At 44.8% G+C, this 16,555-nt stretch overlaps 2 protein-coding genes across 2 annotated transcripts in view; both read left to right on the forward strand.

The window, feature by feature from the left end:
- Positions 1-16,555, forward strand: part of LOC104863589 (UDP-glucuronosyltransferase 1-1) — a 49,395-nt gene that overhangs the window by 13,842 nt on the left and 18,998 nt on the right. The window lies entirely within an intron of this gene.
- Positions 7,479-9,636, forward strand: Ugt1a5 (UDP glucuronosyltransferase family 1 member A5). The gene is given in 3 exon segments (XM_033764709.1): positions 7,479-8,381; positions 8,384-8,504; positions 8,506-9,636. Coding segments are annotated over 3 exon segments (873 nt in total). The 5' UTR covers positions 7,479-8,347; the 3' UTR covers positions 9,224-9,636.

Raw genomic sequence — 16,555 nt, forward strand, 5'->3', positions numbered from 1 at the left:
GGTGTGTGCAGCGGACGAGGGCTATAAGGGGTGTCGCAGTCCAGGAGCGGTCTGGCTTCCCTGTCTAGAATCCCCCGTACTGAGTTTGGCTCCAGTGAGTTTCTGGTTCCTTTTGCTTCTCTGTCATCTGGTTTTCTTACAGCCAGACCTCCCTGTGCTGCTCTACCTGCTTTTCCCTGCCTCACTGCTGCCACCTAGTGGTCCATGATGAACTCTGCAGTTCGTTTTTGCAGATGAGTTCAAAATTATGGTGTGGGTGGCTCGCTTTCTCTCTGAAGGCTTCCTTTAATTTTTCTTTTGAGGATGCTAACAGTGGATACTCCTGGTTTGGGTGTATGTTGGACTTGCTTCATAAGAGTTTTGATTTTGTTTTGCTTGCGTCTTGAGAATGATACTCATTGGAAAATAAGAGCTGGCTCTTAGTTTATCTCTCAGTACTGTCTGTATTTTTAGCTGCTGGACATTGGGCAAATTTAATGGTTACTAACTGCTTTTTAAAGAGTCTGCAGTGGGGATTTTTCTTTCCGCTCTAGAGAGAAGTCAGTGATGTTGCTTGTGCTGAGAGAAAGAAATGGTTTGTGGGTCTGGGAGGTTTTAAGAGAGAGAAACCTGAGTTGATCTAGAAAACGGAAGGCCTACATTCTAATCATACTGCGAGACAGTTCTCACAACTATTTTAATGAAATTCACCATTGGTGCTTTCAGCGTCCTGAGCAGGAGGGTCTACAACAGATCATCTATATAATTTGTGTGTCCCGGGGCAAAATAAAAATCAAAGGGATCCTTGTTCGAAAATTATTAAGAAGTTTGGGGCAGTCACAGCAGAGTGCAAAATGCAAGGTCCTTCCAAGGAGCGTGTGAGAGCTGTGACTGTCCCTGCCTCGCATCCTCCCAGCTGCCCTGGGAAGATGAGGGAACCGGGCATCTGCGGTGCTAGCCTCAAGGGTGTGCTTCCGCTCTGTGTGCCATGTGCAGTGCACGCCCTGTCTGAGGGGCCCGGGTACGCCAGGGACTGTGGAGAGAAGTCCTTCCTCCTCCAGCCATTGCATAGGAGCAGCGGCCAAGTAAGTGCCTTTGCCCTGCCAGCTCTGCCTGGTTTCTCAGCCGTGACAGACTGGATCAGAACACGTGACTCCCGCAGCCTCGTCCTGGGCTTGGTAACCTCTGGGTGTCCAGGGAATTCAGGTGCTGAGGCCTCTAAAGCGGTGTGGCAAGATTCTTGTGGTTTCTCGGACCGTAACGTGGATCGTGGAGATGAGAGGTAGAATCTGATTTTCTACCCGTCTCTGTCCTATACCCTTATTTCCACCCTCTCCCCCCTGCTCATCTATGACAAGTCATAGAGTCCTGGAATCCCAGAGCTGGTCCTGACTGTGAAGCAAAATACCATGTGCTGATATCAGCCACTGGGAGAGGAACACCAACGCACTGGTTACCAGTTCCAGAGCAGGAATCAACACCCAGTTAATTTCTGCTGCTATTTCTAGACGTAGGCGGAGACTCTGCTCAAACTTGGTTGCCAGAGTGTGAGCCTGGTATGTCACAGCACCTGCGCAAGGCAAAGTAAAGCAAAGCAATTTGATTATTTACAGACAGGCAGGGCTTTAAGAGACCCAGTTTACCTCTGCAGGGCGATGCTGGATAAGTACCCGTATCTCCTGTTTGGGCTTTCCTATGGACCATTCCAGGTGGAGAGCAGGGGCTACAGCCTGAGTCTTTCCCCACTATTCTTATTCAAAGTCCTTCCTGGCTAAATCATTTGCCCATCTCTGAACTAATTACTGACGCTAAAAAGGCGCTAAGAATCTGCTGCTTGACTGGGGGCCACTTCACATTCCAGTCCTAGGCTGGCAGTGGATTCTCACCTAAAACTATACTTAAGAACCTGGGGTGGTCAGTAGGGTGAGCCAGGAAATGATTTCTTCTCACTGGGAATTTGCCCAATTAAAGGTGTTCTCTATTTATGTGGCTGATTTTTTTCATGACTGGTTTGTTGTATAAACCTATTATCACATAGCATTATCTGTGTCCTAATCTGAATTTGTTTTAACAAAACACAGGTGGCAGTTCAATAAGAAAGGTCATTTGTCAATCTTTAAAGTGTTTGTTTTGGGTCTTATAAGCATTTCGAATCTGAAATTCCTGCTTCCCGGTTACTTTTAGATTTTTTTTTTTTCTGTTTTGATGTATGTAAGTACTATTTAATTTAAACTTGAACTTCAGCAGCACCATAGGATATGAAAGGAATGTTATTGTATATAGTTTCTTTTTCCATGAATGTTTCTTAAAATATGTAGGTCTTTGTATGGTAGATTTTGAACTTTATCAGCTCAGGACAGACTTACTGTTTAGGAATTTCACTATATGTTCAAAATTTATGCCATTCAACCAACATGCTGGAAATACTGCATATGCACACTAAATGTACCATCTTGATTATGCATATCTGACTTATAAGAATTTTGCATCATTGTGTCACTACGACCCCCAAGAAATGGGCCACCTCATTACCCACTGCCTTCTCTTGTGTCCTGTCTCCATCATCCCATCCACTGTCCGCCTTCAGCCTTAGGCAGCTGCTGCTCTGGTTTCTGCACCTGGAGAATAGCATGCTTTTTCTAGAGTTCTATCAGGATGGAACCATACAAGTATGACTAGAAAACTTCCCTTTATACTGTGTGATTTCATGTTTCTGATGCTGGGCATTTTGTCTTTGGAGTCACCTGTGTCACTGCATATAGTGCTATTTCATGTGTTGATGTAGAAGAATTCTGAAAGGAGAAGATAGTTTATTCTGAGCCAAGTGTGAGTGGCGTGTTCCAGACACAGAAACACAGTTACTCGGGATGAGAGGGTTTATCCATGGAAGAGGTTGTATAAGCTTTTACAGACACAAAAGCAAGTGACTGGGTCATCCAGTGGCCGGGGGGAAATCTGTTCTGTGAGGTTCAGATGTCTCTTACTGGGGGGAGAAATCTTTGACAGGATTCAGATGTCATAGCCTGTTGAGCTTCACAGCTGATAAGGCCAGAGGTCTGCTAGCCTTAGAATTCCTTCCGAGAGTTGTGTCTTGGTCAGATGCAGGGGTTCATAGGAAAAGGCACTCACAGTATCCAAGGATAACTTTGGCTTCTTATCCTACAATGCTCCGGCTCCCTCTGTCACTGTGCTCCGGTCACACCTTTTCATTTCTGGGTGCTGTCCCCTTGGGTAGCTGTATCACCATTTGCTTATCCACCTACCTGTTAATGTGAGTGAAGGTTGTCTCCAGTTTTGGACTGTTATGAATGAAACCTATGAGTAGTGGAGTACGAGTGTCTCTGAGGATCTGCAGTTTTGTCTTGCTTGTGTAACTGCTTGGAAGTATGATTGCTAGGTTGTTATGGTGCGTGTCTCTGTATAACCCTGCAGGAGAGAGCCAAAGTGTTTTCCAAAGCGGGTGGGTACGGTGCCACTGAGCTAAATCCCCAGCTGTATATTCTTTTTTTTTTCAGCTTTAATTGAGTTTATTGGTACATTTTAGGGATACAGTACAGTTACATTCATTGTTGGGATCTTGTACCTCTACATGACAAGTCTTGATTCTCATTTTTTCCCCTTACCCCTGCCCTCCCTTCACCCCCTCCTCCCCTCCCCATCTACAAACACTTTATGTGTATTCTTAATATAGGATCCTTTGTCAGGTCTATTTTGCCAATGTATTCTTCAGTTGTGTGGCTTAATTTTTTAAAAAAGTGATAGCTTCCAAAAGGAAAAGCTTTACATTTTCATGGAGGTTTTAAGAGTGGTTTCAGTTTTTGCGTCTTAAGAAATCCGAGCCGTGGTAGAGATTTGCTCCTACTCTTTCTTTGAAAAGTTTAATGTCTAAATAAAAGCTTGCTGAATTAATTTAAAGTTGGGAGAGCTCCCTTTGTGAGATAAGAACACCTTCACGGGACTGTGGCCACTCTCCCCTGTATTCACCCCAAGGATACTGGCTAAAAATTGGCAGTTTCCTGGGGTTGGGAGGGGAGGGCCGGCTGGAGTGTTTTCCCCATAGCTGAGATTTCCTTTCCAGATCCCTCTGCACTCAACCCCAGGGCAGTGAGCAGCTTGCACCCTCAGTGGTTGACTGGATCCTGACCAGGCAGTGGCCCAGTGTCCCTTGTTGACAAGAAGCAGCAGTTGCCGTGGGAACCAGACTTAAGGTCTGACTTCTCAGCTGCCTGCTCGGTCCACTTGCATGCTTCCAGGGACCTCTTGTGGGACAGGAGGGACCTCAGCCTGCTGACTCAGGTCATTTTGACTCCGGCCTCTGCAGAAGTGAAACGATAGGATCTGACCTGAGGGTAGAAGGATGGGAACTGAGCCTTGGGGGGAAACAGGGCTGGGGAGGAAGGAAGGCCTAGGAGACAGAGCCAAGGCTCAGCTTTGGGAAAAGTCAGAGAACAAGGAGTGTGGACTCCTAGCCTACAGGACTGGGTTAGACACCAGGCTGTCTGTACAGGGGCAGTGTGTGGTGCACAGGAAGCATTTTGCAGCCCCCGATTTTGCAGGAATGGAGTGTGTTACAAGTGTGGATCTCTAATGGGTACAGTGTCTTCACAAGAAGTGCACAGATGGCGGACAGGCTGGGCACAAGGGCACAGACCCTGTGTGAAAGCATGCTGCACGGCCCAGGGAGCTTCCATGGAGCCCCTGGGTGAAGTGGACAAGGGGTGCCAAAATCTGCTGAGCACCTGTTATGGCTTGCATCGAGCTCTCCCCCCAAAACCCCATGCGGTCATAGGTAGGGCTTTTTCAGGGGTGCTGGACCTAGAGAGGGTGACACTGGGATTAACGGTGTGTGTGTGATCACTAAACCAGTCCACTGATTGGTTTGGTACTGTCCTGATCCCAGTAGCCTGGATAGTCTGAGAGTGGCAGAAGAAGCTGTTAAGGTCCCCTCACTTGCTTGTTGCTCTGCTGCCTTCTGCTTGCCATGAACTGTTTCTCCTCTGCAATCCCTGTCTGCCATGTGCCACCCTGCCTTGAAGCCAGCCAGTTATGAACTGAAACCTCTGCAAACTGAGCTAAATAAACTTTTCCTCCCTTAATTCTGGGTGTCGGGTATTTTGTCTGAGCAGCAAGAAAAGTAACTAAAACAACCATGGGAGTAACTTCCCAGAGCAGTGCCAGCCTCCTGAGCCTCTGAGCAGTGCTCATTCACTGGGTCCAGTCTTCACCAGACCCTCACGTTGCTTTTCTCTGGTTTGAAATTTAATGATAGGGATATGTATTTGTCTGCTTTTCCTGTGCTGGGACACAACACCTAACATTCATATCCTAAAGAAGGAGATATTTAATTTAGTTTATGCTTTGGGAAATTCAGTCTATAGTCAGCTGGCTCTGAAGGTGGGATGACATAGTGGAGTGAAGTTGCTTAATTCAGGACAGCTGGGGAGCAGAGTGGGGAACAGCACCAGAGAGAAATCAGCAAGGACCACAGTTCATGCCCAAGGTCCCCGTGGCCCTCCCAGGGAACATGCTCTATGAATCTGCTAGGGGTTTCTTAACTGAATGGAATTGTCATATCCATATTAATGTTCCCAACCCATCCCGTCAACTTCATACCCAAGCACATCTCCTTAAATGATACTTAATCTCAAAATGAAGACAATGGGAAGTTCGTAATGATGCCCAGCACAATACAGCCACCCAAGTACAACCAGAAGTGCTATGATCATTTCCCCAAAGTCTCAGAAGTCCCAGCTGTTTTCAGAGGTTCAAGTCCATGTCTCTTCTGAGTCTTGAGGCAGTCTCTTAGCTGGAAACTTCTGTAAAAAGAAAACACAAGTCACATAATTCCAAGTAACACGAATGAGTCAAATCAAAGCAAAACTGAAACCAGGCAGGCAAGCAGTCCTGTAGCTCCCAATCCTGCATCCAGGGCACCTGGTGGTAGAGTGTATGCCAGAGGACATGGGTAGCTCTGTCCTCATGGCCTTGCCGGTTGCAGCTCACAAAGCCTGTCTTGGCTTCCTCTCCTCACAGTCTGCAGCTTTCCTCAGTGGACACTCCGTGTTCCTGGGGTCTCCAACTTTTGCCGTCTCCACTTTGCCTTTGGCTTCACACATGGCCCTCTTGGGGACTTCTTGCCTGACTTTCTAAGCTTCCCTCTGAAATATACATGGAAGCTTCTTGGACCTCAAAATTCTTGCATTCTGCATGTTGGTAAACAGCGCCCAGCAAATAGTGTCAAGGTCAGCTGCCAGCACAATCCGTAGCCAGAATCTGGAAGGCTGCATGTGGCTGCAGCAGCCTCCAAATGCCTTGACTGCTGAGCTACTGAATCCCGAGGAACCAGTTCCTTTCTTAAGAAGGGGGTCTCAGGGTCTCTTCTCAAATGGAGGATTTACATTTTTGCACCCTTGAGCTAGTGATGAGTGAGGTCTTGCTGATTTCTGAAATGTCCTGAAGGCATCTTTCTTCTGATCCATGCACGAAGTACTTGGTTTCTTTTTTAATAGTGTTAATCTCTTTAGCATCTCAGCTCCTCTGGCCTCACCTTTACATATGGTTCCTTCTCTGCCAAAATTTAAGTTTTTCAAATCTGCTCTGCCTCCCCCCACCAATTCTTATTATAAATCAGTTTAAAAGAAGCCAGCAGTACCATGCCACAGCTTGAATGTTAGGTTGTCTTAAAATTTTCTCTGCCAGATTAATTGTTCTACTGCTCCTAATCTCAGTCTCTGCAAAGTTTCAGGACATGGGAAAAATTTAGACAAGTACCTCGCAACAACATAACATGATGACCTCTAGTCCAGTTTCCAGTGAACTCTTTGTTCCCAACTGAAACCTAAGCCTTACTTTTACTATCTGCATTTCTGTTAGCATTTTGGTATTCTGAGCTCTGACCACAACCCTGCATCATGCTCTCCTTCCTGCATTCCAAGGCGTGTGGATCTCCAAAGCGGGCATCTCCAAACTTTGCCAAAGCCCTGTACTAAACCAGTTCCAAGGGCTTAAGCCACAAGGTCAGATATGATCACAGCAATAACCTCACTTCTCTGCTACCAGTTTCTGTATTATAACACCTGATACCCATGGTTTAAAGAAAGAGAGGCTTAGTTTTGCTCAGGTAGTACTGAGGCTGCAGTCAATTGGCTCTAGGGCTGGAGTGTCAATGCACAAACGTGAGACAGGGTGAAGCTGCTTAGTTCATGGCAGGCAGGGAGTGCTGTAGAACAGAGGAACAGTGTCAGAGAACAATGAGCAAAGGACTGCATATATACCCAAGGCCACACCGCCATGACCTTCCAAGACACACTTCAGACCATGCTCTGCTGATCTGCTAGGTGTTTCTTAATCCAGTGAATTTGGTGTACAGGATTAACAGTTCCCATAAGTTATGTAGTCCATAGTGTTCTGGAGGATTCTGTCTTCATCAGGACATGGGGCTGTCAACAATCAGGTAGAGAAGCCTAACCACAAACCTCAGGATAAAAGAAAGCCCCAGACAAATGCCCACCCTGGTCCCCAAACAGCCTGAAGATGATTGGAGCCTTCAGCTTTCAGGAGAAAAGAAAGGCACATAGGGCCGGATCTGAGGCTGTATTCTGGCAACTCTGGCCTCAACATGAGCAGGGATGTCCACAGGAGGTGGTGACCTGCATGGCATTGCTTAGCCTGGCTTTGCCCAGATGTGATTGACATGGTTTTGGCCCTTATGCCATGGAGTAGATAACAGAATTCTCAGCAGGCCCTTCAGTAGCTCCAAATTACCTAATCTTGAATAAATGGCCCCTCTAGATATTCCCAGTCTGACAGCAGCTGCAAATAGAGTGTTCATTACTGGGATATCATAGTGTATAAAGTGAACTGAACCAGAGGACCTTGACCACCCTTCTTTGTCTGAGGCAAGCTAAGTTTTCTCTGTTTATGAATAGGAGGAAAAAGTTTAAAGTTACCATAGGGTCCTATCCATCTATGAAGTCACCCTGGGCAAAAACTATATGTTACTCCTCAGAGCTAAACAACAACCTACTAGCAAGCATGTGGCAACAGAGAAGGAGGGGGTGAATTAAAATGAGTGTCCAGATCTTTGTTTGGGGACTGGATGGAAAATTAGAAGTTGAACTCCAATCTTCTGCCAGATGGAGCAGCAGGTCGGAAGACATTTTCTAGGATCAGTCTTTTCATGGCTGAAGTCAAAATGGCAGGGCAGTAATAAAAGCCAGGGGTGGTTTAATTCTGCAATGATTAACTAAGGGAGTGATTCCTGCCTGACAGTGATGTGCCATTTTGCTCATGATAAGAGGGTGAATATAAAGAAGTCAAGCAGGAGGCACAGTCTGTGTATCAGGTCAGTTCCTTGGCTTCTGGGGACATGGCCACAGCACTCCCGGTGCCTCTGCGAGGCCTGGGGGGCTGCTGCTCTTGGTGTGTGTCACGCCGTGGGCTGAGTGTGGGAAGGTACTGGTGGTCCCCACGGAGGGCAGCCACTGGCTCAACATGAAGGACGTTGTGAGGAAGCTCCATGCCAAGGACACTAGAGGCCAATTTGTATATCACAGGACAGGACTTCTTCACCCTGAATTCCTATACTTCTCCCTATACCCAGGAAGAATACAGTCACTTCTTGTTGAGCAAGAGTAAATACATCTTTGAAACTGAGCATTGTCTGGAGACATTTCTAAAAACTATGGCAATTGTGAAGAATGTTACAGAGATCTCGGAGAGGTCTTGTGTGGAGATGCTGCATGACAGTTCCCTGTTCAGCCAACTGAATTCTAGCTCCTTCCATGTGGTTTTCATGGACCCTGTTTATCCGTGTGGGGCAGTACTGGCTAAGTATCTGTGTATTGAGGCTGTCTATTTCCTGTGGTCCATACTTTGTAGCCTGGATTTGGAGGGCTCACGCTGTCCCAAACCTTCTTGCTATATTCTTTACTTGTTTGCAGCATGCTTTGACCACATGATTTTCCTACAGAGCGTCAAGAACATGCTGTATCCTCTGACCTTGAACTACTTTTGCCACATATTTTCTGTGCCCTACAAAAGGGTCACATCTGAGCTCCTCCAGAGAGATGTGTCTCTGGTGAATGTTCTGAGCCGTGGTTCGGTGTGGCTGCTCAGAGGGAACTTTGTGTTCAACTATCCCAGGCCCATCATGCCCAACATGGTCATCAGGGGCATCAACTACATCAGCAGGAAGCCACTTTTTCAGGTCTGTATTGGTGCCTTCTTCCAATCAGTCTTCTAGCAGAAAGTATTTTAAAACTACATTCAAGTGCTTACTTTCCTACTCATCTTTCCCAAGATTTCTACCTTCATTTTGGCATGAACTTCATCTTGTTTCCTTTTCCCTTTTAAAGAAGCATTTCCTTTTCCCTTCTGATTCTGGAAATAGATGACATGTACATGTTCAGTTCTGTTTCCTATGTCTCTGTGTCACTTAGGAGTGTCCTTGTGGTGACACCGACTCTACCTGCAAGCACTGGGTCGGTTTTCCCATCTCAAGACCCTTAGTTGTATCTGCAGAGCCTCTGTGCCATGTGATATAACTCATGCACACGTTCCAGTGAGTGGGATGTGCACACCTGTGTGGGGCCATTTCACCTGCCCCAGGAAATAAGCCTGAATCAAACCCAGATCTTATTCAAGGCCTGCAGTTTTCCTGCTATGAAACCCTTGACATTTTTGTTTTGGTTTCTTCTCTAAGAACTCTTGTCATCCAGGAATCCTGTTCCCCAGGCTCCATGGCTGCCGTTTTCCCCCACTTTCTCATCTCCCTTTTGTAGAGTAGCATTTCTGGAAGAGTGCATGTAGTCACTGGGTTTGTTCCCTGCACTTTCCATTGTCCTCCTCTGATTTCAGGGTGCATTTAAAAAATTCATCTCTTTTGTTTTCTTTGTTGCTGCTTTCCCTCATTATCCAGAAATGATTTTATTTTCACAAGGTGCCAAGGTAAAGAATTCCACTGAAACTTGTAAAATACAGATACTCAAAATGAAACTTTCTCCCTGGATTTACATTTATAATATCATCCAAGATACAGAAGAAAACAGGCCTAAGAAAATATAAGAATTTCCAGGTAGAAATGTATGTTTCTGGGCTGGGGAATTAGCTCAGTGGTTCCATCGCCTGCCTTGCAAGCACAGGGATCCAAGTTCCATCCCAGGTACCGGGGGTGGGGGGGTAAGTATGGTGTGTTTCCACATCTTGCTTTTGAGGAGATACAGATAGAGAATAGGCCAGTGTGTCCAGTCCTGAGGCCCTTCACTAGGTTCCAGAGTGTACAGGTTTTTTATGAGTTTAAAGAAGACTGGGAAAAGAAATGAATGCAATCTATACTGAGAAAGCCCTATGGGAACTGGATTTAGACATTCTTAGAAGGGTAAGCAGAGTCAGGTGAATGATAGCCCAAGACATGAAGATAGAAAAATGGTATCCGAAGTGAGGAGGTAACTTGATTGTATAGAGGTTATTTGAAAGGCACACACTGTGTCTTTCAAATGTCTGCCAGTGTATGTGGCAAGTAGAATGCAAAACAGCTGTGTGGGCCTCCATAAAGGAGAGGGGTCTGGTTTTTGAGATTTTGATTCTCCTGAGATAACCACAGACATTTAGTGTCTTGGGTCCCACATGAATATGGCTTCTCCTGCCTGGTGTCAGAACATTTACATTCAGGATTTTAATAGAAAGAGATATTCTCAGTCATGTTATTGTGTTGTTTTACTTTCAGTTGTTTTGATTGGTCTCATTTCTCTCTTAATTATCTTAGCAGTATCTCAGATATTTCAGGAAAGTGATCATGTTTGATTCTTTCCTACCTCTCATTTGCTTATTTATGCTTCTAATGAGATTTCTTATTTCCCATACTCTTATAGTTCCATTTACCTCGCTTCCTCAGCTGAGCTTTGGATTTCTTTGAGTAGCTTTTGTTATGCTGGGTTAGTTGCCATGAAATTTTTTGGTTCATCCTTAGTGAATGTTTATTTCTTCAATTCTAAGAAAAGTCTTTGCTGGATATAATAATGTAGGTCAGCAGTTATTTTTGTGCATGGATGGAGATACATTCATCCATATTCTCGTGGCTTTTATACTGTCTGTGGAGACTCCTGTTGTTATTCTTGTGGGTTGGTCTGTATAAATGACTTAGCGCTTTTGTCTTCCAGATTTTCATATTTTCTCTTTGTTCAGTAGTTTTGGTTGTTTCATTTTAATTTGTTGTGGAGAAGTTCTTTTCTGCTCATGTCCATTTGGGGTTTTTCTGCCTCTAATATCTGGATGTCCATAGCCTTTCCAAGATTTGAGCATTTTTCTTCTACTATTTCACTGTGTATCGTCTCTATGCCATTAATTTGTGTTTCAACTTCCTCCTTTAAACCTATGAAGAACATCTTTAGTCTTTTAGTGTTGTCCCAGAGATCTTGTTTGTTTCCTTCATAGTTTCTTCATTATTTTTTAAATATGAGAGTTCATCTACACTGTTTTTTAACTTGTATATTCTTTTGTCTGTTTGATTTCGTCTCTTTTTGAAGCCTTTCACTGAATTCTTTATCTGCCTTATTGAGCTATTGATTTCCCAGATTTCTGTTTGTTTCTTTTTCATAACTTCTTGTTCTTTATTGAGTTAGTCTTTCATATCAGGCATTGTCTTTCTTAATCAATTCTGCTGATTATTTATACCCCCTTGAATTCATCAATCATGTTAAAAGTCAGTATTTTAAAATACTGATAAGGTATTTCACTCACTTTGATATTGTTAGTCTGTATTTAGAGAATTGTTAGCAGTTGTGGGAAAGATATCTCCTTTATCTCTGTGTTGGTTGACAGTTTCTTCCACTTTTATGTGGGAGCTCTCTTAGTGAGCAGCCTTCCCATGAGCCCTTCCATGGGTCTGGCTGCTTGGGGCTGAGTTATCAGATAGAGGCTTTTCTGTCCTTATTTTATAGATGAAGTATGCATCATCATTCAATTGAGAGTGGTACTTAGGTGGAGTGGAAAATGGACAATTTACCAAATATGGCTGGACATACAGCTTAGTAGCCTTAAATCACTCAATGTATTTCAGCAACTGCTCTACATCTCCAGCCATAGTCAGAAAAATGAACACAAGTGTAGGCAACTGCCGCTACATTTAAGCAATCCAGGTCTGGAAATGCAGCAATAACCAGTTAAAAATACATACCTCCACACCATTAACAATATAAAAGAGGAGCACAATTAGTATAGAATAAACTAAAATATGACTAGTTAATGAAGATAAGAATTCTTACAAATAGAAACAATGTACAAAAAGGGGGAAATTCACAAGGAAAAAATAGTAAAGAAGAATAAAAGGCAAAGATTAAGCTCTAGATTTTAAAAGAAAAACAGAAGAAAATTAAAAACAAGGTCTTCAAATGGAGAACATAAGAGGAAAAACAGAGAAGGAGTGAAAAATATCCAATTGAAGATTTTAAAAAGAAGAAACCAGGGGAAGGAGGAACAAAAGAGTAAATATGAAGAGGAGAAGAAAAGAAAGGGAAGGGTAGAAAAAGAAGAAAAGTATACTTAAAGGCACTTACAGGGCCGAACTGATGCCAGGCAGTGCCTTTTGTGATAGTATTGCCTAAGTGGGAGATACAGATGGGGACACACCGTGGGTTACGTGGTGCATGCTGAAGTCAGAAGGGTGGCCCCAGAGCCTCCCCTCTCTCCACCTCCAGCTCTGGCGTCCTCAAACTCATCTCCTATGCACGACGTGGAACTTCTCTCCTCCCAGAGTTCCTGTAGCTGGTTTCCCAAGATGACCTTCCTAAGTGCAAAGTGACCTTCTTTCCCCTGTCATCACACAGCTTCTGGCCGCAGTGACTCTCAGCGTCAGTGCTCCAGAAACTTTCCTCCTTCCCAAATAGCTCCCAGAGCCACCACCTGCCAGGTCAGAGCATGGCTTTTGCTGCTGGTTCACAGAGATAGGAAAAGGGGATGTTTGACTCCTAAATTAATAGAAATTTGGTGTTCCCAAGGTGACTGGTGGCTGGATACTGCAACACAATTCCATGTTGTAAAGTGCGAAATACTCCCGTAGTGGCAGTATCCAGGGCAAATCCCACTGTCTGCACTTGTCTGCATTTCCACAAAATGTGGAGGTCTATGCTGGTTGTGTTTTCTGGAATTTCTCATCACTTTTCTTTTCACCTCTAACTTCATTCTCTGCTGTAGCACCACATATCTGGGGCTTAGCCAGCTATTCTCAATCTGTGTAGTGCTCTCCTAAGCTTCTGGGTTTTAAAAAATTTTTGTCTTGTCTTTTATACTTTTGTTCACAACTAAAGCAGTCCCTTTCCACAATCATCCACCTCCAAGAGTTCTATTTTTTAGTAGTTTTCAGTAGTTTTCTAGTAGTTCTGAGTGTGTGTCCTGAAAAAGTTTGTAATCACTGTACTTACAACAACCATTTCAGAATCCCTGTATACTATAATTCTTAGGAAGTATTTTTAAGATATGCACAGGATATAAGCTAGGACCTCAGCCCTGCTGGACAAGCACTCTCCCACTAAGCTTCCTATCTGGTCCAAGGAAACTCTCACGCCATGGGTGAGATGAGGGTCTCTTTGCAGATCCTTCAGCAGCAGGAGATCATGGAGTCTCTTGGTCAGGGTCCATGCAGCTCTTCCCACCCTGCTCATTGTGTGCAGACAGAGTGACCCTCACAGGGAGATCCGTTGTACAAACTGGACTTCATCTGAGTGCCAGCTTCCACCTCCTCGATTGGAGCAAGTTGGCCTGGCAACTCTATGGGCTTTCTGATGTACTCCAGGTTGCTAATGAAAGGCAGGAAAGTTTCAAGGCTATGGTATAAGACGACCTCCAGGAGAGAAGTTACAGTGGCAACCAAAGCCTGGAGCAGTGCTCAGAGCTCAGTGACAGCCTTCCAGCATGAGGGTGACAGAGGAGGTGATGAAATGAAACAGGTGCCGTCTTTTGAGAATTTCATGGAAAAGACGAGGTGAACTCCGGTGTCCCCCAGAGAGAGCAACAGGTCAGAGGAGTTGTGCCAGCAGATAAGAGATAAGAGCAGACTCTCAGTGGCTGGTCTTACAAGAGTAGGACAGCAATGTGCAATGGTTAACTGAGGGAGGGCTTCCTGCCTGCCAATGAGATGCCATTTTTGTCTTGATAAGAGAGTGAACATGCAGAAGTCAAGCAGAAGGCACGGTGTGTGTGTGGGGACATGGCCACAGCACTCCCGGTGCCCCTGCGAGGCCTGGTGAGGCTGCTGCTCTTGGTGTGTGTCACGCCGTGGGCTGAGTGTGGGAAGGTGCTGGTGGTCCCCATGGAGGGCAGCCACTGGCTCAGCATGAAGGACGTTGTGAGGAAGCTCCACGCCAGAGGACACCAGGCTGTGGTCCTAGCTCCAGAGGCCAATTTACACATCACAAGAGAGGACTTCTTCACCCTGAAAACCTATGAAACTCTCTACACCCAGGAAGAATATAATCGCTTTCTGGTAAACCACTTTCAATACATCTTTGAAAATGAGCATTATCTGAAGACATTTTTTAAAAGTATAGCTATATTAAAGAAAGCATCAGCGATGTATGAGACATCCTCTGTGAGGCTAGTGCGTAACAGTTCTCTGATCAGCCAACTGAATTCCAGTTCCTTCAATGTGGTTTTAACGGACCCTGTTTATCCTTGTGGGGCAATACTGGCTAAGTATCTGCGTATTCCTGCTGTCTATTTCCTGCGGTACATACCTTGTGGCTTTGACTTTGAGGGCACACAGTGTCCGAACCCTTCCTCCTATATTCCACAGGTGCTCACAACATACTCTGACCACATGACTTTCCTGCAGAGAGTCAAGAACATGCTCTATCCTCTGGCCTTGAAGTACCATTGTTATATTACTTTTGCTCCATACCCAAGGATTGCTTCTGAGCTGTTCAAGACAGCAGTATCTATAGTGGATATTCTGAACCATGGTTCTGTGTGGCTGTTCAGAGGGGACTTTGTGTTCGACTACCCCAGGCCCATCATGCCCAACATGGTCTTCATCGGGGGCATCAACTGTATCAGCAGGAAGCCACTCTCTCAGGTCTGTTGTGGTGCCTTCTTTCAACTTTCCAAAAGAAAGCGTGGTTTAAAATACATGGACCTTGAGTTATGACCAGCCTAACAGGAACAACTTGGGTTATGACTGAAATTGTACTTTTTACTTATGACCAAAGTTTTGAGTTACTACCCAAATGCCAGCCACTTGTGTTTCCAGGCGTTCTCAGGTACAGATTTAACCCTCATCAAATTCTGACATGAACATGACAACATCCTCTCCTGTATGGGATGCTTTGATAAATCCTGGCCTAGTGTTTCTATAAAGATAATGAGATCTGCCTGTATACTGCACTGAGAGTTTGAAAGCTGTTTAGGAGAATTTGAGCCTTAACAAATTTGAGTAACAGCCAGATCTCAGGAATGAATTGAGTTTGTAAGTCAGTGGTCCACTGTACTTCCAGGAGCTTATCTTGTCTTTCCTGAGATGTGCAACTCTTCATCTCTACCAGTCTCTGGTGAGGTAATGACTAAGGCGTTCATAGTAGCATGACTGAAAGTCACAATAGGCACCAAGAACACAGACAGGCAGAGGTGAGAATCTGGAATAGAACATGGAAAGCATTGTCGCTGTTTGTGACCACCACACAGAGCACAGGAAGAGAGATTACTCAGTGTTCAAACTTCAAGAAGGCCTAGAGGATCTTCCCTTAACCCACACCCCTCAGCATACAAAGTCTCATAAGGACAGTCTCGAACTGAGTATATGTGGTATCTCATTTATAAAATGATGAAGCAATAATAAAAGACAACAGAAGGACGTCTGTGCAAGAATTTGTGGAGGGGACATGGGAAGGCAGGGAAGATCAGGATGGTCTCTACATAATTGACCTTAGTGCCAATCACAGTACGGGGAGAAGAGGGCTAGAGCCTTCATTGCATAAGACCATGTGCTTGGATCCTACTTGGACTTGTGGCCCTGTGGGCTGTCTTTTCATCTCTAACCATGCATTCTGTTTGTTTCGTTGTTTTTTGGTACTGGGGATCAAACTTTGGACCTTGCACTTATGGGTCAGGTGGCCGAATGACTGAGCTAAATCCCTGGCCCTCTAACCATGCATTCTGGGAGTGTTTTGGTCAGGCGGTTGTAAAAGCCCCTACCTTGCATAACCATCCCATACCTACCTCTGGGCGATGCTGCACACACAACGATGTGACTCTACGAGGACTGTCCCCGTGTCAACCACTGTCTTCATGGTGGGGTAATTTTCCTTCAGGTGTGCAGAAGTGGAGAAACTGTGCTGTGAATTCACTCATTAGAGAGAAGTATAGCTTGGAGGTCTTCAGTAGAAAGATAAACAAACTAGCATATTGCAAGTTTTGATATGATAGTTTGTAGCAGTCCTGTCTGAGAAAGGATGGAGATGTGCTTCTAGGAGATGCAAGCATTCAATAGAAGCAGAAGTCTAAAGTGCACTTTATTGCATAGCTTGTCCCAATTTGAACTCTGGCACCTCAAGTGCTCAATAGTCCCATGTAGCCAGTGGTGCTTGCT

This window comes from Fukomys damarensis, unplaced genomic scaffold (genome assembly GCF_012274545.1).
Source record: "Fukomys damarensis isolate Sample0158 unplaced genomic scaffold, DMR_v1.0_HiC HiC_scaffold_16, whole genome shotgun sequence".
NCBI classification, from domain to species: Eukaryota; Metazoa; Chordata; class Mammalia; order Rodentia; family Bathyergidae; genus Fukomys; species Fukomys damarensis.